The sequence below is a fragment of the Pinus tabuliformis genome, chromosome 2_1 (genome assembly GCF_031772625.1).
Source record: "Pinus tabuliformis cultivar Carrire ecotype Pingquan chromosome 2_1, CPIR1, whole genome shotgun sequence".
Lineage (NCBI taxonomy): Eukaryota > Viridiplantae > Streptophyta > Pinopsida > Pinales > Pinaceae > Pinus > Pinus tabuliformis.
In genome coordinates, this window is record NC_142299.1 from 639571762 (window position 1) to 639599102 (window position 27341).

The following is a 27341-nucleotide window of genomic DNA, read 5'->3' on the forward strand; positions in this document are numbered from 1 at the left end:
GTACATCTTCCGCTGCTCGGAAGTACCCTGGTATAGCGTGGAGAGAGTCTCCCACATTTCTTTGCCAGTTATATGTGCAACAATATGATCTCGAACTCCGTCTAGGATTAACTTCTTCGCCCGTGCCATCTCCTTTCTGTACTCTTTCAGCTAGTCTACGTCTTGGGGAATTGCTACCACTACATCAATATACATCTTCAGGCCAAACTCATCCAAAAGGAAGAACATCCTTGCCTTCTGGATGACATAGTTGGAAGCCCCATCCAACATGTCTTGATCACGAAGCCTAGTAGTGGCCATCTCAACAAAGTGTTGAAAATCTCCTCTTTCCTTCTGCTCAGCCATTACTCAACTATTCGCACTCCCTTCTGGAGTGAGAAAATATGCTCACAATGACTGTTGATCTGCAAGGAAAAATCGAACTTCTTGAGACTAGAAGTTCCCTGAGGAAAAATTTCCCTCTGTGTGTGCTCTTCTTCCTTCCACCCAACGTTGGCTCTGCTCTAGCAAACTGCTGCAAAACTACTGCGTCCAGCTAGAGATCTGCTCCACGAAAATACTAAGCTGCTCCCTCTGCCTCTGGAATCACTTGATTTGGAAATATTGAATTTTCCTACCCCTCGCTTAGAGAAAATTGAACTTCCTCAAGCAACTCGGCATCCTGGCAAAATGATTGTGCTGCGCCTGGGAATTTCGATTTGCATACCACACTGAACAATGAAACTCCTCTTTTCACCTCTGACCTCTCCTATCCATCAACTTGGCTCTGATACCATGTGAAAATTCCAAAATGGAATCGTATTGCAGCAATTGGAAATTATTCTCCTAATTGTTAATTTAATTTAACAATTTATTTACTGTTTGCTACAACAAATACTGAATAAATCACAATGCAACCCACATAAATAAAACTATGAAAGAATAAACGCTAGAAGAAATGCTAGCACACACACATAAAATAACATAGTCATTTTTGGATCAATGTCTCCGAAAAAACCCAACTTGGGAAAATTGGTGCAGCAGTTGAGAGTTTTAATATTAAGCAGCAGTGAAATAATCTAAATACCACTAGATGTCGAAACTGACAATCCTATAGAGAAATACTAGCAAAAAATCTAGTGAGGAAATTTCCTCTCTCCATAGGCAAATCCGGGCTCCGACCTCACCTCCAGGTGAGTCATCCAAACTGGCTTTGCGTAGCTACTGCATCACACTAGCATAATCTCTTCTGCGCTTAGTTCGAACCAGCTTCTCCTCAGGTTGTCTGGTTGGTTGTTGTCTAGGAAAATGTCTCTCCTAGCCTCCAAAACCTCTGTCCAGCTTCTCACACTGAAACTCGCATTTCCCCAGCAAAATCAAAACTGCCTCTAGAGGCCTCTGCACTGCCCCAACGTCAACGTCTTTGTGGCTCTTCTGCCTCTCTACAAATGCACTCACCGTATCTTGAAACCTTCCCCTTCGGTTTCACTATCTCTGCCCCTCTCTCACTGCTTCGATCTCACTAGCTCTCTCTCTCCAACAACTGACTGTTACTACTTTGGAAATCCATCAACTTATGAAATCGAACTTCTCAGTGTCTTCTCCAGGTGCCCATCAACTTCTTATAATCCTCTGTTGGGACTCCAGCGGCCAAGATTAAATTTTAATCAATTGCTAGGATCATCTTGAAGTTGATCTATGTGAGTTTCTAGATCATTCACACCTTGACTTAATTAATATTGATTAATTAACCATATTCCCTAAGTTTAGACTTAGGAAATATTTAAAAACTTGGTAAATAATCTAATTAAGTCATTTCTAAGCGGAATTTCCATAAATGATTTCTGCGTTTTGGAGATCTCATGTATTCTAGCCTCTCCATCAAATCTCAAGGCTAGAAAACATCCGATGCTACAAAAACTAACACCATGAGCATAAATGGAAAGTTGAAGCAGAGGAGGTTGATAAGGATCCCATTAGGAATTAACTCAACTCATCAAAACCATGGAAGCAAATCACACTAAAGAAATGCAAGCCTTGCAATATAGGTTGGTGGTCATGGAAAGATCACAAATGCAAAGATTTCAAACTAGGCCCAATGATAGATGGCAAAAGTATAAGGGCCCTCCACAAGATTATAGGCCACCAAATCCATTGGAGTCCACTAACATGGTAGATCAGAGCCCCCCTTATTATAGGCCATGTGATGAGTTTCGTGAAGAGGCCACATGCCCATATGTGAAGAGAATCATGGAAAGTGGCATGTTAGGGGGTGAACATGTGGGAACAAGTGGTCAAATCATTATGTTCACCATGGAAGATCAAGTTAACATCATTGTAAGAAATCAGGAGGTTGATCATTGGCCTAATAATCTTGGGGTTGATAATATGATTGCAAATTTTGATAATGTCACTAAGATTTTTACGGAAAATCCTACATCTGGACAGATTATTGCCATGACAAAACACAAAGGGATGACTTATGAGAGAAGGGATATTCAAAATCAGAATAATTACAAAAAAAAATCTCCTCCTACTTCAGAATTAAATTTTGACTTGGGCAATTAGGTGAATAATGCGAAGGTTTCTATCCCAATGATAGAGCTTTTGAAGATACCATCTCAGAGGGAAAAGTTACTAAGTGCCATTGAAGTTACTCAAAGGGAAGAAAAGCCTAATGATGAACCAGAAGGCAAATAAATTATATTGAAAAGTATGAACTGTTATGTGGGAAACGAAGATCATCAACCGTTTTTTATTTCTTTAATAGTGAATAATCGTCTTTTACACAACTGCATGTTAGATTCAGGGGCTTCATCAAATGTCATGACCAAGAAAGTCATGGAGCAACTGAACTTAAGGGTATCTAGGCCCTATCACAACATATGCTCAATGGATTCCAAAAGAATTAAAGATTTACAGGTTTTCCTAGATGCATACCTAGACAGAATAATGACTATGGATATTGTTGTGATAGATGTCCCTGATGCATGGGGAATTCTATTATCAAGGAAATGGGCATCAGATTTAGATGGTAGCCTCCAAGTGGACGTATCATATGCCACCATCCATATGCCAAATAATACCTTTATCAGGCTTGAACAAGAATTAGAGAAAAAATATCATGTTGACGCTCCAAGGACACCCAACAATGAAATTATCTATGAGACATACAAGCCAGGAAGAGAGGCAGTATTGACAATCTTTTCACCACCCTTGACACAACATATTCATAATGAAGAGTTTAGGCATAGCACAAAGAGCTTAGGTATTTCAAAGCTTCAATCCGAGCATTTTCAAGACAAGGCAGAAAAATTGACAGTAGTTGCATAATCATCACAATCGCAGCATACCAAGAAGAAAAAAAAAATATATATATATATATATATATATAAATATAAATGAGTCACCATTTTTTAGCAGGATCAAGCCTCAACAAATCAATAGTCAAAAAGGGAAAAGGAAGAGGCTTGGTATATCTGATGGCCACAAACAGGTTAATATTGGGGCAAGTCAAAGTCCCAAGATAGTCAGAATTGGACATGGCACATCAGAGAAAGAACTTATGGATCTGCCTGTGAGTAGGCAGGTTCTCAAGATGGATTTCATCGAAGACATTTGATGCCATGGGGCATCTCTGTATTGTATTTCTAACTTTATTCTTTGTCATTTTTGTTAAGTAGTTTCATTTCTTGAATAAATTGTCATTTTTGCTCTTAGAAATAAATTTCCATTTATGTATTTTTTTATGTCGGTATTTGATTTTATATGATGATATTTTGCACGGACGTTGTTGATATATGTCTTTTGTTGGTAGATGCAGATTCTAGGTCCTTGCATGCCATCACTTCCTATCTAGCATGCATCCCCATGTGGAGCACGATGTTGACCATTGAAGTGCGCCTAAAAAAAAATTTGTAGACTCCATGCCCAAATATGTGTCAAAAACGTCATGCACCATCAGAGTTCACTGTATCATCAAATTTTTTAAGTCTATTTCTTCTTCTCACCTTCTTCTCATGTTGTACTTAAATTCCACAAGCCAAGGGATGATGTAAAGTGATGCTAATGTGATGAGTTGAGTCATGTAACAGGCCTAGGTAACTTGGGACATTGTCATCAAGTGAGTTTACTCTGGAAGGTTTTTTTACATGGTTATTTATTAAGTGTTTTCGAAGACTTAATAATTAATTGAGTTTTTTCCTTAAAGCATAACCCCAAAGGCGAAGTGCAGATTGATGGCGAGGCCTTGGGTGACTCCTAGTATCTAGAGACATTGTATATTACCATACTCGATCACAAGTAAAATTTCGTGGAATTTGAATAGGTCTAGGGGTCAGTTTTTTAAATTTCTCGTAGGGCGGAAATTTGAATAAATTATGAATATAAAATGTAATAACTGATGTCTAGAGAAGTTGTATGGGGTATGTGTGCTCAAAATTACATCTCTCACCCTCAAATTTCTACTATGACACACTTTGAGGGGTAAAAAATAGTTATAGACCCTCAAAACCCACTTTTCCTAAGTTTAGTGGAAAATGTGGGAATAAATTAGCCCAGAAATTAAATAAATGGAGAAATAAATAACTCCATGTGATAAAATGACATGGAAATGACTTGGAAATTATCTCAAGTCAAGAGTTAAGTCAAAGGACAAGTGGGAGATGATTTGGCACCTGACATCATCAAAGCATTTATCACATGGGAAAATCGATTTTCTTGCTACAAAAGGGAGTTCAATTTGTTGACTAGGAAAATCAATTTTGTTGGAGTTAATGCACATGAGGGAATATTTGGATGGATTTTTTATTGAGATTTTGGTGGAGGCTTGTCTCCAACACAACTCCACTCCTAAATTTGGCATCATTGTGATCAACAAGTTCCCCAAAGAAGGCCCACGCATTTCCTCAAGGAGCTCCAATGCATGGCACATTTGGAATAACAATTCGATGTGGCACTTCATGGCTTGATGGTTGGGGAGTTAACACCCTCTTGTTGCACATTTGGCATCTCTTTGTCTCACACATGGAGTTTCAACTTGCTTAATGAAAATTTGGATGGTCACCTCAAGGAATTCGATTTGGTTGAAGCTCCACACTTGTCATCTCATCTCTCTGCTTGGAATTCGATTTCTCTTCTTGGAATCTTCTCGAACACTTGTCATTTGGATCTCTCATTGGGATTTGCTCCCAATTTTCTATATAAGTGAACATTGGGCTCTCACTATGTATTCATGTTATGAGCTATTGGGCTTGAGGAAACTCTGTCATTTTGTACTTGCAATTTGCTAATAAAATCAAAGACTTTGGAGCAATTTTGGTGGTGTTCTCTTGGCACTTTGAGGTGATTTCCTTCCATGCTATTGTTATTATGCTTAAATTTTCTTGCATATTTGAATGTTGTTAGCTTATATTTGCCATCTAGTTTGGATTGATATGTGCAAGCTATCTTGCACATATCCTTGATTTAGAGTAGCATTCTAGGAGTGAACTTGCCAATTTATTTTTGGAGGAATATTTGGTTTATTTCACCCATTGCATGCTCTTATCCTTTTGCAAGCTAATATTTGTTTCAAATGTGTAGGGAGAAATCTATTTGAATTTGTGTAGGAATTCATTTGGGCATGGGAGAAGTCTCTCATAGATCAACTCACTCTCGGATTCATTGTTTTCTCATGACTCGCCAATTTTCACTTCAAAGTTTCATCTAAAGAGAAGCAAGAGGGAGGTTTCTCTTTCCTATTATCTACTTGAATTATCTACTCATTTAAATTACATGTTTCTTTTGATCTAGAGCTTTCAAGGTTACATAAGCTAACTAAGAGTAATTTTCCAAGCTAAACAAGTATGGGGGTTCACTCCCATCACTTGGTTTGGTTTCTTGTATATTAGTATGTATTATATTTTGTTTCCTTTGCATGTTCTTTCCACTAACAATCTCTTTTGTTTTGCAACCCATAGTAGCAACCGCAGCTTCGACCAGACTTGGAGAACTTCGATCTCCTTTGATACAACTTGGAATTGAGTAAGACTTGTCCCAAAATTTCGACCTTTAGCCCTTCTATCTTCCACTAGAAACTCACACTTCTTTCCAGCTTCCAGCGTCCAACCTTGAACTATGTGAGAGAGAATGACATATTCCAAATGAATTCAAACTCCTTGTATTTATAGCCCTTCTGTGAGGTCGAATTACTTGTCTTGAGGCCGACTTGATCTTCTTGAGGTCGACTTGGTGTGGAGGAGACTAAATTCATTTTTGACTCAAAAATAATTCTTTTTACATGATCTGAAAGCCCAAGAAGGGTCTTTGTAAATGTACAATGACTCTACTAACTAAGAATAAATCGTAGAAGTCCTCAAAGGGGACTTTGAACTAAAACATGATGACCCAAGCATGAAACCCATGCTTTAATAAGTCATAACAATAATAATAATAATAATATTTTCTTCATTCTTTTGATAAGTACATCTCAAATACATTTATGAAGACCGAACCTAGTTACAAATTTCAACGCCCCCTCTTAACTAGGGAGGTATTCATCGTTACAAGTGCAAGGAAGATCTCAGAACACATGAACCATGAAGAAATTTAGGCACCACAATGCCATGGAGAAGATTCCTGACCAAGGAAATCTATCCAAGGTCCTCCAACAATTTAGGCATCGCAATGCCATTGACTAGATTCCAGACCAAGGCAATCTATCCAAGTGGGACTAAGATGGAATAAAGCTTTCAGCCTCTCTTGGTACCATCAGGCTTACTAACTATCAACCCAAGGATCTAGGTGTGTATCTAAGGTCAGACCTCCATGACAAACACCACCGTCCCTACTTCGGCAACTAGACATCAACACAAAGTGTAGGGGAGATGTCCTGCCAAGCAATGTCTCACACAAAGCCTCATCGTTTCAATCAACAACAAATCCTCCCTGATCAACCAGATCAGCAACAAATCTCTCCAATCAAAGTGATCGTCAACTCTAAACTGTAAAGACATGTTATCAAACTTTCGAGAGATTTACCTAGAGAACACAAGCCCAATAAGTAACAAACTTTCAAATGTACATATAGATGCAAACCTTCGAGGTCTTCCAAACAACTTGATGTTGCTTATCAACTTTTCATAGTAGGACTTAGAGCTTTTCCAATGAATATTGACAGAAGATTCCTTCAACCATGCAACTTTCTTTCCTACTTCTAATGCAACAACAAAATCCATAAATTGATATGGCTTTTCCTTTCTCAGCAACCCTTCAAAAATACATTCTCCAATTTCTTCTATCAAGGTGTCCATCATGACTATGATATGACCTCCCTCTCAACTAGGGAGATTCCTTTCATCCGAGTTCCCTCTCAGTCTAAGGAGATTTCATTCATTCAAGCTCCCTCTTAACCTAGGGAGATTTCATCCAGGCTCCCTCTTAACTTAGGGAGTTATACTTCTAGTTTATGACATCAAAGAATCTTTCATGGCTTCCATCCTTCTCATCAAAGTTATCATTACCATCACCATTCACATCATGCTTATCACATCAACTTTTCTTTACGAACATCTTCACTATCTTGAAGATCACGTAGCTGCACAACTTATATAGCATGTACAACCAAATCTCTAGAAGAATCAAGTTAACCATATCACAATCACGGAAGCATTCAACTTTATATATAAGATGCCCAAACTTAATTACAAACAAGAGACGCATACTCTTCAACATCTTGCTAGGGACTTTGTCATAAACCCTAGACTATTTCATCAAGGCTTATTTCATAGCAATTTTCACTACATCTAGGGTTTCAATGTTTCTTTCAAAGGTATGACACACACTATTACAACATATAGCAAACCCTAGATACAATTCAAACAAATATAGATCTACAAAGTATTTAACAACTTCAGAATTCATATGTTAGACTTCCCACTAGGATTTCATACATGAGATTTGACAATCAAAACCAATCACAGCTCAATCAAAAACATGACTAGCTTCCACTAGGGTTTGTCACAAGCCCTAGATTTTCTCAATCAAAAACATGACCGGCTTCCACTAGGGTTTGTCACAAACCCTAGATTTTCTCAATCAATCATCAATCACAATTGAAACTCAAATTTCAACAATCTTACACAGATTTCAAATTATTATATTGTCATGATATATCAGAGATTTTGACTTCTACTAAGGTTTAACTCCAAAACCGAGAATTCACAAATACTATCATCCTAGAGAAACAAACCTCGATTAGGGTAGAGTTCCAAACCCTAAGACTTATGACCATCAACATTTAGGTCAACTCATATATCTAGGATTCCATCATCATGCACAAGCATATCATAACATGTGTTAGTCAAACCCAACTACACAAATGTCAATAAGAGTTTGACACAGAACAGACTTGTTCAAACTAGAGTTTGATCGAACAAACACACACATCCCAAGGAAATCATTTCTAAGACGTAATAAGGGTCTTACTTATACACCTTACCAAACCCTAATGATCTAGGGTTTCAATACAAAGCATAGCAAAACCTAAATTTCCAATACTTCAAAGGTTCGGGATTTCAGACATTACCATACAACCCTAATAAGTTATGGTTTCCATAACCATACCAATACCCCAAACATGACTTTATCAAAATATCAAACATTTTCTTTTCAACAATAACCCTAAGTAGATTAGGGTTTCACACATAATCATCGACATACCCTTAAGTTAGGGTTTTTCACAATGAACCTTTCTAGGGTTCTACCAAAATAATCAAAGATATAAGGAGGGTAGATTTATCAAATGATCAATCATCCAATCAAGAATCTTTAAGATTCAGGAAAGCTAGACACAAAGATGTTAGTAATAGTTTGTCAAGAATGAATATGGAGAGAGCAAAACTTGTAATTCAAAACATACCTCTTCTTTCTTAACAAGCCTTATACTTCTAATGCTTTGTTCTATGAGACCTTCTTCCTCGAGTCTTTAACAAGTTTTCCTAGACAAGGAAATAAGAGAAGAAATCTGATTAGTATTTTATGCAAACAAAAATAGAAAAGTAAGGAAAACTAAAAATGAAAATGGTAATAGGATACTATCTTTGGAGGTTGATGAGGGCTCCCTCCAAGCTTGAAGGATACCTATAACCTTAAGAACAAATAAAATGTTTTTCCATAATGTTAAACCTACAAAACTAGAAATCAAAAAGAAATAATAAAAACTTAGATCAAAAGACTTTAGTAGTGTAAGTCTCTTAAATCCAATTCTTCGAGCTTAGTCTTCTTTGGACATCCTTCTTCAGCTACATTGGCTTTGTTGTAAAATGTAACTAGGTTTTCTCTTCATAATGACATGTAACTGTGACTTTTTTAAATGACAGAAAACAATCTTTGTATCTCTCTCTAAAATTCGGTTGAACAGATCAGTAGCAAGTTCGGATAATTTCGGTGAAGAGTACAGTATTCGGATCTCTGTTGAGGGATATTTTCGGGTGTCATATCACAGTGTAGAGTTTAGTTGAATAAGGAAAAGGACAACAAGTTCTGAGTAGGGTGATCACAGTTAAAAGAAGCTCAAACCTCTCCCAGAAGTTGGATCACAGAACAGAAGTTAAGTTAGATATCTCTCTGACTTCAGACAAAGTGGAATAGGTTGCAATCATAAGAAGAAGAAAGAACTTCGGGTCTCTGTCTAGGGCTAAACACAGTTCGGATATATACAGTGACAAGGTCAAAGAAAATGCAGTGATAAGTTTGGTGAAGAAGCGTGACAAGGGTGTTGTCTCACAGTCAAAGAGTTTAGTGATGAATTCAGAAGATAAGCATTTCAGTGCTGCTACAGTGGTCACATTTAGGTGACATTAAATTGTTATGTCTCGGTATCATCTCTAATATATCTACAGCTCATCGAAGGCCAAAGTGGAAGAGAAGGAGTCAAGCAGAAGGTTGATTGTCAAGAAAGTTTGTGTCTTGTCATGGAAGGGCTATTAGGTCAAGGGTCTTGGTCTTGGTATTCATCAATTGGAATCTCTATAAGAAGCATTTGTGCGGGTTTTCCTCTCAAAGAGTGAGAGGTTTTTTGCCCTGGCTCATAGCTTACATGTTGTGTCTCTTGCCTATTTATGTTCATGCATTGGTTATTGTTTGATGAAAAACACTAATAATCTAACGTGAAGAAGATACTAATCTAAAGAAGTAAAAAGCATTCACAAGCAGTCACTAATGAAAGAGAAATCCCCTTATGCTAATGCCCTAGATTTCTCAACATGGTATCAGAGCTAAGGTATTGAAGTCAAAGGAAGGGCAGCAAAGAGACATTCAAGGATCACGAAGCGCATCAAAGCAAGTTGAAGGTTATAAAAGAAAAGGATCAAGATCTACATTGAAGAATCAAACCCTAGATCAAAGAAGCAGTCTACAACAGCAAGAGCTTTTGTTTCCGTATTTATCATCAAAAGTCCACAAAGACCCTCATCAAGTTGTCTACAAAGCAAGATAGCTCAAAGGACCTTAAAAACAAAGATCACATCATCTTGGAGAAAGTTGAAACCCTAGAAGCAGTTCTAATCTACACGACAAAAGAAGTCGAAGTATATTTAAGGCGAGAAGGCATTGTCATCATCTTCAAGGTTATAAAACAAGCAAGGATCTTCTCCTTGTCCTTGAAGAAGTTCATCCAAAGAAGCAGCAAATCATCCTCATCAAAAGGAGCAACCTTCTCTATTGAAGAAAGACTTTTTCATTTGGAAGAAGATCATCCAAGAGGGAGCTCTAATATATCTTCTTCAACCATCATCAAAGCAATCAAGGTGAAGATTTCATCTTCACATGTCAAGTAAGTATATTTCATTCTTTAATCAATTTGGTAAAATGACTTCGTGTTTGCAAGGAGATCTATAAATTGGATAGGTCATCGAAACTCCTTGCATTCATTGAACATATTAAAAGGTCTCCTTTGAATTCATGGAAAGGGATTCTTATGAAAGATCCCCTCATATAGCAATATTGGAGACATCAAAGAGATGTATATGATAAACTCATTCTCTGAAGGTGCAATAAAGAAGGTCACATGAATTAGATATGATCTACATGAAAGTAAAGGTATCAAAGGGGCTGATTTAGTCCTTGTAATTTTCAGATTTTGAGAAAATCCCATTCACCATTGTCGTTGCTAATTTTTGGAAGAAGACTCTAGCTTCCAAAGCTTTTATTTTGTAAAGTTTCTCCTTCATCTTTTGGGGAACCTTCTAAAAGGCATTCTCCTCATTGTAACATCTAATAAAATAATTGTTTTCTTGAGGGAGCTTGGGATTTTACCCATGGCATCCCTTCTCGCCATTTAGAGGGAGGACTCTGTGGGTTGATTGACTTGCATCTTCCTAGCTTTCCTACTTAGTTCATTCTCATGCTTAATTGGGAAGTAACACAACCTCACATCACATAACATTTGCTAATTAAGTATGCCATTTAAGCTCTTGCCTGTCCAAATTTCAAAATTGACAACTTGCTTCTTGAGCAATTTCATTTATGTGCAAGCACTTTGCTTTTATTGACAAGCTTTGATTTACTCCATTTGCCCTAAACTTATTCATATTGTTAATAGTTATTTGGATATCTGCTTCATTATTGTGTCAACTTATGTTACATGTTTTGGTAATTATTGGAGCATTACATTTCACTTGAAGCAATTTTATCTTAAGCAATTTATTTGTCTCATTTCATTTAGCTTGTCTACTTTCAATCAATTGGTGAAGCACATGCAACACTTGTGAGCTAATTTCCATTTTATTACTCCAATTGAAATCATTTTTTGCAATTTATGTTGAGCACTATCTCATTGTTCTTATTTTGAAACATTGCAATCAACATTTCTTTTGGGAAAAACTTACATGCATCTCATTTAATCATATTAGAATTTCTGGCATTTCTAATCTTACCACCAAGCATAAGCTTGATTGAATAGAAATAATAAGACCGAGATTTTCTTTGAAAGTTCCTCCAACTGGTACGAAGTAGGGTAAAGTGTGTGACCTTGCAGTTTTGAATGTGGCTTTGTCCCCTTGTAGGAACGAAGGTACACATGGCTTGTAAGGATTAGGGGAAGTGTATCGTTAATGAAAAAAAGTGCTTCCTCAATCCCTCTTCCTTGCAATCACCTCAATCTTTACCCTTTGGTAATAGGTTTAAGGGAGAATCTCTCACCTAGAATAGGCATTTTGTTTAAAAATTTACCAAGATAATTGCATCTCACCGTAACTAAGTTGCATATCATTCTAACTCATTTAGTTTAGAGCAATTTCCAATTTACTTGCAAGTTTATTCATTTCATGTACTCGATTAATAATCCCATGTCTCATTGATGAAGTCATCTATTGTTGTTGATATTTGGCATCCATTGACTTTCATTTGCAAGTTATTTTCCTTCAAATTGCTATGCTTATGCTTATGGTCATGAATGATAGTATCTTTATTTGAGCATCTCTTTAAAGTGCAATTTGTATCTTGCAATTGGTATTTTTCATCTAACATTGATTTGTTTTGTAGGACTACTTATTATCTCATTTTGAGTATATACTTGAGCAAGTCTTTACTACTTCTTTGAAGCAATCATTAAGGCATTGGTTTACATGTTTATCTATTAAATGATGTGTCAATTATTGAATCTATATATAGCATTGCTCATTCACGACGCTCACTCAATTTTGAAGTAGTCCCTTTAACTTAAGATCTCCTAGAAACTCACATCATTTCATCTAACCTTTCATTAGGGACCACCCCCCTTAGCTTTACTTAGGAGAGAGCTTTAACAAAGAGAGTTGGGAATAGGTGACAGCCCCATCTCTTAGGTTTGCCACCAAGCCACACCTTGTGGGGTTAAGGACTTTTCTCACACTAACTTAGGTGTGTGTGCTAGGCGGCGTCAACATGATTCAACTGACCATTGGCTTTCTGGGATTTGGCACCATACATCCTCATACCTGGGTTGGGCCCAAAACTTTTCCCTATGAGGTTTACGCAGTGAAAAGAACAAGAAAAAGAATATGATGGCCACAAGCAAAAACAAAAGAAGATCGAAATGTAAAAGATGGCCAGCACATACACATTAGCACATGGGCCAAAGCCTAGCATGAGCTCTAAACTTATGAGCTTCAGGAAAATTTGAGAAAATGACAAACATTAATGAAATAAAGGATGCAGCAAATTCAGTAACTAGAGCTGAAAGTACAACAAGTTCAATAGAAAGATGCTAGTATTCAAATAATTAATGATACAATTTTAAAAATGTGCAAAGAGGCACTTACAAAAGAAATAGATGACTTTTATACATCCCAACAAAGTTCTAGAGATGTCACCCTTTAGAGTATAAGATACAGAAATTCTCAAGTCTTGCTGTAAGAGACATTTTAAGGCTTAATAAATATATACACACACAATTAACTGTTTTACAAAAATTGCAGGTCATTCAAATTTATACAGTGCCATACAAAATTAGATATCATGTTCACATTCATAACAAAAAAAAACATCCTCACTTATATTCATATGGAAAATTTCAACAAAGCAAATACTAAAATCATAAATGTTCACCAGTCAATTAAAAACCGATAAACTTGATCACAGATAGACTAATATTCTGGCATGATGCAATGGATAAAGGGCATCAATGTATTTTAGGTTTCCATTAACATAAAAGATGTTCACAGTAGCAAACAAGCCAAGCCATTGATCTTGATATAACTTTATTTATTTTCTTTTTCTGTAACATCTATTGAATTAAATCAAAAGCATAGTTTTAAAACTCGGACTCGAACTTGGAACCGGCCGAGGGTCAACTCTGACTCAGTATCGACTCAGACTAGTTGATTATAATGAATCAGTCTTTGTAAAAAGTACATTAAATATTTAATTTTAAAGAAAAAACACATTTTTAAAGATTTTCATTTATGTTTCCAAACTCAAAGCATTAGAATAATAGAGAGAAGACAACATTTGATCAAAGCATGCTCATGAATATATCTATTATATCAAAATGGCACCGAGTGCACTGTCCAATACATGTAATATATAGAGATCAGAACAAAAACACATAACCAATGCTGCTCCAAAAACCAACTCCTCAATGTTGCTCCAAAGATCGCCCAAGAACCTCCTCAATGCTGCTCCAAAAACCAACTCCAACTGCTCACAAACTCCTCACAAATGCTCACATAAATGCAATGAGATAGTTGTGAGGAAATATGAGGGGGTTGGGTCACCTTTATAGGTGTGGGAGAAGGGTAGAGGGGCTAGGAAATAGTTTAAACAAAAAAATGATTTCAAGTCTGCCCAACCCGCCCTTTTTCCTGCCACTGAGACCAACTGGTTTAAGTCAAGCTCGGTCAGTCCGGCCAGTCCATTACCGAATTGGTGCCCAACTCGGCCAGTTCGGTAACAGATCAGCCACCGAACCGGAAAATTGACTTAGTCGGTCCGGGCAGGGGTATGGCTCGGTCAACCAGGCCGATTCCGAGTCAAACCAGCGTAGTTTTAAAACTATGATCAAAAGGTTGTGTCATTATCCATTGTACGCACTACATCAAAGCTTCATAGCTTCATACTAATTTCTACAGCCAAGAGTGTCTTTGGTCCCACCATGGGAAGGGATAGATTCCATAACAATGGTTCCTACTTTTTACATATTTCCATTCATTCCCTGATGTACATGAATAAATCTTGACGAACTAGTTATATAAGAAACTACAAAAACAGAAGATGCTTAACTCCTTAAAATTTCTTTCTAGCTCTTAGTTTCTCAATCTGCACCTGATTCTTTTTCTGACGTAATGACTGGGGGCCAACATTTTAGGCAATTTTTCTGAATTTTCCGAGGTGTTACCAATAAATCTTGCACTTTAAATCCAGAGTTCAAGGATCAGTGCAAGACTAAAGGTGACTCAAGAGTGGCTAACGTATTTTCTAATTTTATCATGGAGGTGATGCACCCTAGAAGAGAATTTGCTTGGCAGATTTAATATGTTACATTGCAGATTGCTTTTATTGGAGGAGGGTTGCTTCACTCGGGAGATGCTTGGAACATTTTTAAAGTATGCAATCTATTCTAGTCTTCTCTCCCTTCTAATTCGCTTCTTCGTTTATATAATGTTGTAAAATCGAAGGAAAAGGGCAGAGATTACTATTAGTAATCAGCAAGCGTTGTTTATTAGTGCTACACTGCTATGTACCCTCGCATTGCTTCCATTCTTCCTTCTTGAGAGTGTGTAATTTGAAAGCTAGCATAGAACACATTGTGGTGGTTGGACTTCTTCGCTACTGCAACATGATTCCACCTATCCCATTTTGACTTCCCAAAGAACTTGGAGAGTTGCTGGTGTGTTCCTATCTGTCAAGGTCTTTGTTATTCCTACAATTCTTGGTAATAAAGACTTAACCATGATTCTCTAGGTGAATAGTACTTTGTTATGTGTGTAAGAACAATTATCTTTCATAATCTCTTGCTTTTATTTGCTTTCTTGATAGAGTTGAAGCAGTAGAACTTGAATGGTTTTCATTTACCCTGTTTTCTTTTCCTATCTCCTAATTCAACTCCATGTGGCACTGGTTAATTTACAAAAGCTATCCAATCATTCCCAAAAGCAAAACTATTAAATTCATCGATTTTGATGCATCTTAGGTATATAGAGCATATAGATCAGCTGTATTTTATTCATTGTCTTCCAGTTTTCTATCAAAATTACAGCAAGCTTAACTTGCTGATTTTTTATTTTCCGTGCATTAACAACACATAAATATCAAAAACATAAAAAAAGAAAGTACAAAAGACTGTCAATTTAATAATTTCTAGCATCAAATACGGCCATATACAACCTGCTATAGTTGCTGTTTCTACACAATAATCAGTGGTTCCAGCTTGCTGTTTTTTATTTAGTTGTGGGTTTGAAACAGAACAGCGATCTTTATTTTGATTTTCTAGGTGTTACTAATCACTATTTGACTCACAGTTGACCCCTTAGATCACTTAGGGATACACCACTAAAGTTAGTAGGCACTAACTTCTATGTGAGAAGTCAAGCGAGATGACAGTGGCTTGATTTCTAATGTTATCCAGACTCTAGTTACATTCACAAGTTCTGGACTTTCCAAGTGATTAACTCGAAGAGATTATAGAAATTTCAATGATATTCTTTATTATCACTGACCACCGATGTTGAATACATTTGTAAGTGTATATGAAACAGTCGTGTTAGAATTTTCCAGTAAGAAATGGCTCTACCTAATTATATATGTAATACATCATTGATTGCTTTGTCCTAACTACACTTCCAACTTAGCACTTTAAAGTCTAATGACTAATATCACGTAGAACCTATTTTAATGAATCCCCAGGCTTATGACTTAATAAACATTACACCAATTCTTCATTTAGCAGATTTATGCCAAGTCCTCCTTCAAAGCACACCAGTTTATCACTTTCATTTGAACTTTTTACTTAATATTCATTTTGTATAAATGAATATTAATTTCGTATTTTTCAAAAATTAATAACAAATAGTTGGATTCTAAAGCTATATTTATGCAGCACCCTTTCTACCAAACTCGGGCAGGTTTCTGCTTTTCAAATACCATAAAATCTAGAACTTCAATGTCACAGATTTTATTATATTTGTAAACATAGGTAGAGCACATTCCTTTGCTCCAACCATTCAGAATGCTGTCACTTTAATGCGGAAAATCAGATGTGCCCCTGATTTATGGCATGATCTTCTACATACATGCATTATTCAAACACAGCATAAGGAAGCTCTCAAGGGGATGTTATAAGGAAAACAAACCAGCTGAAACACCACAAATGTACCTTAGAGCCCAATACATTTCTTGCATGAACGCCATTTTGTGTGCATTTATGCCAAACTGAACACTCATGAGCAACAACCTTCTTGAATATGCATTGACTATTATTCCATTTCTCCTCATAACTATATTAGCAGTAATTTTGTAACCCAATTCATGGTATATCCTAGAATATGTGGTGAATTCTCAACTATACAACCAAATAGAAATAATAAAGAGAATTTTCAAATACATCAATCTATGTTTTAAAATGCAAAGAATTTACATTGCCTTTTGAAATAATAACGAGACACAGAATTGAGACTACAACCACAGGAATAGATTATAGAACCTATTAACCTAACTACCTAAGGGTAACCAGTCTAACAATAGAAATAGAAAGTTCAATAAATTTACAATTCCTAGCCTAAACCTGGAAAACATAGGATTATTCTAATACCAGAACACCCAGTCACTCTGTGTGTGTGTGTGTCTTTGTGTGTGTGTGCGCGCGTGTGTGGGTGAGGGACAGAGAGAGAGAGAGAGCAAACCTGACTTATCATTTCCAGAGCCAACGGCCCAATCTCTTCTTGAACTTTCTGATGATTCTGGATACCTTGTATTTGTATTGCCAGAGATTCCAACCCAGCTATTACCATCAATTATTGATTTAATGCGTGCTCTAACTACATCCACGGAAGGACCTACAACAGTGATATGGCCCATCTTACGCTGCTTTCTCATTTCTACATGACCATAAATATACATGTCAGGATGATTAATATACGGCACCTAAGAAAGAGCAAATAGTAATTTATGTAAATCCAGCAAATCTTGCAATTGGCAAAAAAAACACAAAATAAAACCCTGTATGTAGTATGTACCACTTATAATTTCTAACCTACCTGGCTTCTCATACCAGTGAACACTTGCACCGGGAACTGATACAGCCCTTCTCATGAGTTGATGGGCTATATAGAAACCCTCTTCTCCCTAGTATATGAACAATAGTCAGCATCGAGTTTACAAAGTTTTATTATTCTTCATTATTCATATGCATCCTAGAGCAAGGGATAAAATATTATGATCTCATGGAGCATGAAATTCATGCATGCATGCCTCGATCACTTTCAGTGATTAGCAACTAAATTAAAATAATGAAAATAGCATCTAAAGGTCTATCTAATGATATGTAATAGATTTTCTTAGATACTAATCAGTGTCTTCATAAAGGGCATGACCGTTGACCATTAACATAACTGTTCCAACTACAAAAGAATTGAACCCTACCAAACAATATGAAATTTTACCAAAGAAAAGGTCTTCATGGTGTAGGCCTTGTGAAATTTCAGAGGGCTTTGACTTTTCATGCCAGAGAGAAATTCCATCTCTTAACTATAGGTTTCCCAGATCTTAACCCTATGAATTTTGAGTCTTAGGGCTGTTATGAAATATAGAATAAGACCGCAATGGAAGGTGAACAATATTTCGTTTCTTAACAGTCCAATCTTCTAGGCATTCCAAGGAGAAAACATACCAAAGTGATTGGTTAGTGTCATCCCTCTAGGGAAATCTTATCATGCATTAAACATCTCTGGAAACTCACTTTACAACAGTTATAACAGCAGTCAAACAGCCATTAACTCCTTCAATTATGATGTCGAACCACTCAAGAAAATTGTCCTTTCCTCATGTCAACTGAACAAGACAAATAGCTGTAAACTACAATTCATGAAGAACATACATGGTTGGAAATCAAATCCGCAATACACAGAAGTTGCAGACAGCTGAAAACTTCATTAATATATACAAGATAAAGTTGTTGTGCATACCACAGCCTTATCACGAGGCTAGTACAACCCACTAATCTCTAAAATCCTAAGTCACATGACACGAGGACACGAGACACGGAGGACACGTAAATACGAGTATTCAATACGAAACGCAGCGACCCGGAAACAGGACACGGGGGACACGTTTTATATATATTTAATAAAAAAATATATATATATATATACCGAAATATAGTTTTTTATCCATATTAAATTGCAGGTTGCAGCTTATCTAATCAAATTAAAATATAATTAAAGGGTCCAAGTTTGAGTTTTCTCTTTGGTGTGAGGGACATATTACAGATTTGGAGGCTGCCTTGAAAACAAACAGGCCGTGATACCTCTGCCTGGGTGTGAGAGCTGATATCATCCTGTTACCTGTGCGTACATCTCCCTTATCAGTGCCAAACTATCTCAGATTTACTGGAGGAGTTCTGGACGTGTTGTGGAAGAGGAAGACAGAGATTAGGAGGGTTTTCTTCCACTTTATACTCTGAAATTTTGCAAACAATATAAGAACTTTCTTCATTAAGAGAGTCTGAGCATATCTGAGTTTACCTGGGTCAAAGTCCTAGCTCAAAGAGGGACAAATTCCCCTTTCTCAACGTCCAAATTATCTCCAAAGCTCTGGGCCAGGTTCTGGTTATTGAGAGGTTGAATCTAGACATATATAGAGTTGTGTTGCAGGGCGTGGGGAGGCTGGTCTGCGACAATACAATTAAATTTGTCCTATAATAGCTTTCTACTCCATGAAAGATAAAAAAAATCCCGATTATAGGTACAATATTTGCAATGGCAATTCAGGTGAGCAAAGACATTCCATATTCAATGGTATATTAAAGTACTTTAAATACTTAATTGAAAGGTCCATTTGTTTAGACGAATTTCAGTTTCTCTAATAGACCGTTCTAACTTCTAAGTTCCACCCATGCAAGTTACTACTATGTTTTTTTAGATAAGCATGTAAATGTAGTAAATGTTTAAGTTGATGTAGTTTAAACAGATTCAAGGCAAACATTATGTTGTCCATCAGGTTCAGGGAGCTATTTGAAAAGGAAATCACCAGTGGATCTAGAATGTGATGTTTAAATCCCTAATTTTGACACTGAAAGTCAAATACACAGATTTTCAAATGTAATGTGCTATTGGTGGTTCCACCAACTAATGTAAGAAGCCACTAGTAATCTTACCAGCTTTTCTGTATCGAACAAGCAGTGAATCTGATAGGGCCAAACTCTGTGCACATAAACACGTTATGATTAAATCTCTACAAAATTTTTAATGTTCTAAAACTTCAGAACAAATTTGTTACATGGAAGTCAGTGATGTTAAGAGTGATAGCATTGTTTGGGACAGACCTTTGATGCAGATATGTCATCCTAATGCTATATTTAAGAACTGCTGTTACTCAATATTGTTATCCTAGCAGTTAAAGGTATGCCTTCTTTTGGTTGGTAAATGTGATGCCTTCTAAGTTCTAATGTTGGTTTCCATGGGAAAATTTATATAAAAAATTATGCCTCTTTGTAAAAGCCATTTGTTTCTTTCACCTTTCGACAAAATCTAAGGTGAAAAAATCATGTAATTGCTCAGGATGTAGTCACTATTGTGCATATTATTCATGGCTTGTGAGTTTACGAGCAGCATCAAGATCCTCTGAGATCTTTTAAAGCATCATTGTTAAGACATAACTCTCATATTATAGGAATCTATGTCTCCCTAATGATGTTTGTATTCTAACGTAGTCGTCAGTCAAAACCAAATACATGGAGAAACCTTGCTTGAACCAGGAAATGCTGATGGACCCATATGGTGGTTTTATCATGGGAAAATATCAGAACATTAGTATTTCTAGGTGCCCAAAGGACCCAGTAAAGCTAGCAGAATTCACTGGCAGTTGTATGCATGGCAATTTTTGTGGTTCTTTTAGGCACCCATCATCATTACAAATTCATCACCGTTGTAATCCAAACATTCAGGCCTAAGATGCTTGATCCAGGATGGGGATGAATGCATTTGATCAAGAAGGAAATATGCTTCGGTATGGTGCTTATTAGGTTGAGTTTACTTTTGTAGTGGGGTCACATCCATTGCTGTGCAGATGGCTGAGCGTATCCTTAAAAGGGACTAAGTTTAGTGTTTCTTGTGCGCTGTGTGGAACGAATCTCAGTGCTGGAGGTTGCTAACAATTCTGGGCAGGCCGTAACCCTTATCTAGCTGGATGAGTTAGCTGCTACTACTATTCCTGTGCATGTAGAGCCACAGATACACGATTTTCAGTAAAGGAACGAGTGCTGGTACATTGAAATTGTATTGGGATGAACTGCTGGTAATGTATTGCTGAAGAAAAGGACTGATACACAGAAGAGGATTACCTAGAGCAGTGCACGAACTTGGCTGAGTGCCGGTCTTGAACGCTGCAAGTGCACAGCAATCACACCAGCCGCACCACAATCTGCTCCAGACGACTCCACACGACAGCTCCAGACAGCACAGGACGAAAATAACCCGCAAAAATCCATCGCGCGGCCTTTAAATTACACTTTTTGCAGCATACGTATTCAACCGGACGAAATACGTTAGGGCTACGTTTTCAACAAACGAAATACGCGTTTTCGAAATTCAGGGACACGAAGAAAACCATAGAATACGTATTCAATTTCCAGGACACGTTAAAAAACGTATTCGACACGTATTAGGGCCGTTTTCGTGTCCAATACGTAAAATACGGGACACGGGACCCTTTTGGACGTGTCCTGTGACTTAGCTAAAATCATAGTTAGTTAAAAGAATGAAAACCATAGTAGAATAAAGGAGCAACATGTATGAATCACTCAAACAAGTCCTCCAAGAGAAGATATCCATTTCTCTTCTTCTTCTTCATCACATACACCCAAGGTTTCATCAAAAAACCCTAATCACAAACCTCCAAGGAATGAAACCCTAACCCTAGACTTTAAGATGCTCCAAGAAAATCATGAAACCCAACAGACACAGAGAGAGACAAACACCGAGTACAAATGAAAATCCAAGAGAGAGAAAATGACTAGCACACACTCCTCTTCTAGATCACATCTCCACACAAGAGTCAAATATTTATGATGAGTCAATCTGATGAATGATGATCATCTCCAACAACCTCTTGGTCACAGGTGTAAACCCTTTTCACAATAGAAATCTCCAACAAAGACATCCTCCTCTCATATATAACTTCTCCTAGTGTTTCCTCATGAACTCTATAGATTCACTCCAAGAACACATTTACAAAGAGAAGAGAACGATGATGATGATACGAAAGAACTATCTCCCTCATCTTGGGAGGTAAGGAAGGCCAACAATATAATGTGGGCCCAAGGCAATACAAGCAACCTACAATAAGCTCATGTAGGCTGACACAAGTGAAGCATTCCACTCCAACCTACACATCTCATGATCCAAAGTAATGTTGTATGCAATAGGGGCTCCAAGATGATGTAGCTACAGAACACATGCCCACAACTATCAATCACAAGCCAACATGAACTCCATCACTGCTAAACCATGTACTCCAGTTCCCCTGCATGAACACTAGCATAGCCTAGGCATATCCAAGTCAACTCTAAGCATCCATCCAAGAATCCAAGCTACCCCACGTTATTTAGGGCCTAATGCCCTCCTTCAAGAGAACAATGCTCCTCCTAGGTAGGGCATTCGCTAAGCAAGTGATCCTCTCCATGTGGCTGCAAAGAAGGATTTCCACCCCACTAACAAGATCACTCCAATAAGGAAGAATTCCAAGCAAGCAACCACTAACCATGAAATCTCCAATGTGCAAACCCAACACAAAACATCTCCCATGTGCCAATCGATCTCAAACCATCCAAGTGTCGAACATACAACTTGTACCCCAAATCTAGTATGGTTTTTGCTTCAAGGAACCTTATCCAATTTGTTTTCTTGGATCTTATCTTGTTTATTCTAAGCTACAAGGATTGTGTTACACTTCAGTTTTGTTACCCACCAAAGTGGGTGACCCTATAGGAGAATTTTTTTCTCCCATTCTTCACATCCAGTCGAATGGCTATGAAGCCCCGAACAACTACCACTAGTTGACGACATGCCACTTTATCTACACAACTACATCAATCAAATGCTTCTCACCCATCCAACAAGAGCACATGGGCGAAGGTGGGCTTCTAATCAAAAGGTACTTTATTCAATTTGCAATTGCATGCTTATGCTTGTTTGTATTTGGGCATTTGATACAGATTATGGGGTGACTTGGAAGAAGGAAGGGTTTGGACCATTGATTTTGCTCCCTCACCTTAAATGGGGGATTAATCTTCAATCCTAGTCTAGTGGGACCTCCCCTAATGGCCCAATGGGTATAGGAGGGACACTACTTGGGAACCCCTGATTGAGATAGCATTATTCCATCTATCCCAATCCCATACTTACCATTTTCCATCTTACATTACAAGCCCCATTTCCACTTCCATTCTTCAGGTTCAACTAACCATTGGTTCTCTGGGATTTGGCACCCATACATCCAAATACCTAGGTGTTGAAATATTAACTAGGTTCGGTCTTCATAATGACATGTAATCATGACTTTTATGTATTTAATGAAAAGGGAAAAATAAATTTATTATTGTTATTCTTGAGGCATGGGTTTCATGCTCAAGGGAAATTTATTTTTAGGGCAAGCACCCATTGAGTGTTTCTAGGTTTGTCATAAAGTCAAATGAGTTATTGTCATGTATTGAAGACCCATTTGGGCATACTACATATTGTAAAGAAAATTTATTTCAATGAAAATTGAGTCGAAAGACCCTCCAAGACCTCGTCATGGTACAAAGATCAAGTCGACCTAAAGATAGCAATTCGTACCCCTCAAAATCCTATAAATAAGAAGGAACTCGACCTCATTTCGAGATTCATTAAAAGCAAGTTCGACCTTCTCAAGATAGAAGCTGGAAAAGGAAGAAAAAGAAGGAGAAGAACTAGATCAAAGTTTTTGGGCCTCTCTCTCTCTCATGTTAGGGTTTCTACAATTGTTGGGCAGAAGAATTAGTTGGGCAAAAGGATTTGTTGCGAAGATCGAAGTTCCAAAAGAATTTGTTGGGTAAGTCAAAATTGCAGAAGTTGTTGGAAGGAAGGTTTGACTTGGTCTTGGAGGGTCTTGATCAAAGGTCATAGGTCTTGGAATTCGTCAATTGTAAGTTTTATAAGAAGAGAAGAATTCATGTTGGTTTTCCTCTCATTTGGAGAGGTTTTGGCCCTGGCTGATTGCCTACATCTTGTGTCCTATTGTCTCATTGATTTTATTGTTTGGTAGTTGTTTGATGATAAAGAACACTAATAATAATCAATGTAAGAAGAAGCTAATCAAGTAAAGTAAAAAAATACATCACAGTTATCAAAGTAAGAGAAATCACCTAATCTAGCTGCCCCTAGATTTCTCAACATGGTTTCAAAGCTAAGGTGACAAGACAAGGAAAGGCAGCTTAAAGAAGGACACTCAAGGGTCGAAGCACTAGAAAAGCATCTAAGAAGCATCAAGAAGAGTTCGATCAAGAAAAGAGAAAGAATCCTTATACCCAACAAAGGAAGAAGAGCGAAGCATTTTCTGATATGTTTTTGGGTTAAATCTCCTCCACACGTATGAAGAATAGGGCATCATCTTACAGCAGTTGAAGCTGAAAAATTGCAGTCACTCAAAGGAGCCAAAGTTTGGGTTAAAAAAGGACTATTTAGCAAGCCGAATTGTCAAGAGAAGAAATCAAGGTGAAGCGAAGTCAAAAGGAGGCAAATCTTTCCATATTTGATCCACATGTGTGACCTAGGTTTTCTGCAGAAGAAGCAGAAATTGCAGGTTTGCAATAGCTAGCCAAAAATTTGAGTTAGGGCCGAAATTTGAAGTTGTAAGTTTGACAAGCGTAACTGGAAGGAACTAAGAAGACCTAAAAAACCTAGCTCAACCATAGAAGAACTACACATTGAAGCATATAAAAGTTTCTACATTCTAGAGAAGCAGGAAGAAGTGTAATCATCATCATCAAGGAATCAAGGTGATCTCCCTCTCATTGAAGGATCACTTTTGAAGGAAGACATCTTCATCAAGAAGACATCTTCTATCATCATCAAAATCAAGAAGGCATCAAGTTGAAGATATTAACATCAAGGAGCATCTTCACTTGACAAGTAAGTATCTTTATATCTATATTTGAATCTATCAAAATGACTTCATTTTGCAAGGAGAGCAACAAATTGGTTGGGTCGTCAAACTTTCTTGCATGGAAGAAGAGGATAGATTTGATCCTCATAGAAAATGAAATTGTTGGAAAATGAAATTGTTGAGCATGTTAAGGGTTTTGTCACTAAACCTCCAAAAGAAGAAGCTCTAGCTCTAGCTGAATACATGAAAATGGAAATAAGGGCTCAAAGAATCCTTATGTAGCAAAATTGGAAAAGTCAAAAGACATCTATGAAAAAACTTGTAGAATTGTTCTCTGTAAGCACTACAGGAGAAGTGATCTCGTTAAGACAAGAACTCTACAAGATGAAGATATCAAACGAAGAAGGAATAGCCTCATACTTTATGAGGGTGTCAGAAATAAGGGACCAACTACAAGAATTTGAAGAAATAATGACAAGGAAATGACTACTATAGTGCTCTATGCACTACTGAAGAAATGGGGTAACATTATATCAAGCATCTACGGGAAGAAGGAAGCTACTCCAATCAGTGAACTTTGGTCACTATGCAAAATTGAAGAAACTAGGTTGAAGGCAAAAATTGATGTAGGATCAAACGAGCAAAATCAAGCATACACTGCCATGGTGAAGAGGTAAGGAAAGTTTGGGAAATTTGGTCCTCAGAAAAGGAAGAAGAATATGGAACCTTCTGGTGCGGTCTATGTAAAGTTGATAACGAAACTGTGGATCACCTCTTCCTCATGTGCCCGGCTATAAAAGATCTATGGAGTTCTATACACTCACATCTACCCTCTCTCCCTCAATGGCAGGGCATGTCCGTTCGTGAGGCCTGGGAAGCATGGTGGTCTGCTGCCTCCTCGATGAAAGCCAGAAATATCCCTATTCTCACATGTTGGGCTATCTGGATTGCCCGAAATTGATACATTTTTCAGAACTCTCCCCCCTACTGGTCGACTATCACAGCCCGCATCCTATCTGATTACCAAATCATTCCCGAGGATGAATCTAGCTCTACTCCCAGACATATTATCCCTGAAAGCATAAATCATTCACATCCCTGGGCTTATTTTGACGGCTCAGCACAAGACATTGGTTGTGGGGGTGGTGCCATACTACACCTTTCGGAATCTCATTCTTTCAAAATACAAATGGGACTAGGCAGAGGCACAAACAATTTTGTTGAGCTTATCACAGCCAAATATACCATACAATTTGCACTGGAAAAACATTGCAGAAACTTACAACTATATGGGGACTCAAAAATTGTATGCAATTGGATAAACAAAACTGCAAATTGCAATGCATATTCTCTGAGACATATCATGGAAGAAGTTCATAGACTCATCAATATTTTTGACACTTTTGTTTGTCATCATATATACAGGGAGCGAAACACAGTTGCCGATCTCCTATCCAAGGAAGCAGCGCACAAGCCTATAGGGACATGGAGGATACTGGAGCAGAGGGATGGAACCTTCCATCAGCACTACCATAGACCTTATATAGACATATCAGATTAACTAGCTCTGAAGGAGCCTGAAAATACTTTTTGTTTATATAATTTTATATATGCATAATGATACTAGACTTATATATGACAGTTTAATACTCTCTGCATAGAGTAAACTTTTATCTTATTTTGAAACATGGGCTTTATGCCTCACATACAGCATATGCTTTTGCATCTACAAAATGTAATTTTCTTTGCTTAATTAAAATTACGACTTTTCCAAAGGGAAAAAAAATTGTATGTGTTATGGATAATTGTTCATTTATTTCAATACTATAAAATAAAGTTATGTCTTAAATTACATTTTAAATATTACAAAGAATGAAAATTAAACTTATCCACCTTTATATATCAAATTATCTCTCCCTAAGATAACACGTACAATAGATGACTAAGGCAAAAAATCGAATGAAGGCAGTGGAAGAAGGTGGCGACCCCCTGAGGATAAGTATTAATCCGAGCACTCTGAGACCAAGTGGAGGGGGAGTTTTTTTGGTGAAGACAAAGAGGAAGAATTACAGAGAAGATAAATTACATGTTACTGATAGAAAGAAGTCTGAGATCAATTGTTCTTGAGAATTTGGGCACAGGGGCCAGAGCACCTCGAATTTGAAGTACTTTGGAGTTAGGTGCTGAAGTGGTGCTCAGTTTGGCTTGGAGGTTTTGGTCGTTCTGGTAATGGGAGCGGGAGTGAGAGCAGGAGCATATCAAAAGCATCTTGATTCTTCCTCCACAGAAACCCCAAGTAGGTACTCAGCATCAAATTGATAAATTCATAAATTGTTATACTTTGTTTTTACACTTTAAATTTTAAGGCTTTACATCAAGTCCCTCCATCACCACCTTCTTTCCTTTACAAAAAACCCAAAATCTAAACAACGTATCACTAAGGCTACATTTGGCATCACCTTGTGCTCTTCTCGACCAAGCCCTAGTGATCTGTATGGGAGCCCCTCTCAGAGCCAGAGGAGAGCTGACCTAAAGAGGCAAGGTAGGTTGTTGAAGTGACAATGGGT

At 37.3% G+C, this 27341-nt stretch overlaps 1 protein-coding gene across 1 annotated transcript in view; it reads right to left on the minus strand.

The window, feature by feature from the left end:
* The window catches only part of LOC149202175 (phosphoribosylaminoimidazole carboxylase, chloroplastic-like), a 253651-nt gene that overhangs the window by 114888 nt on the left and 111422 nt on the right, over window positions 1-27341 (minus strand). Inside the window, exons 10-11 of the mRNA XM_089403118.1 lie at window positions 17691-17778; window positions 17337-17531 (exon numbers count right to left, since the gene is read on the minus strand). Of these exons, the coding sequence (XP_089259244.1) occupies window positions 17337-17531; window positions 17691-17778 (283 nt within the window). The remainder of the gene's footprint in view (window positions 1-17336; window positions 17532-17690; window positions 17779-27341) is intronic.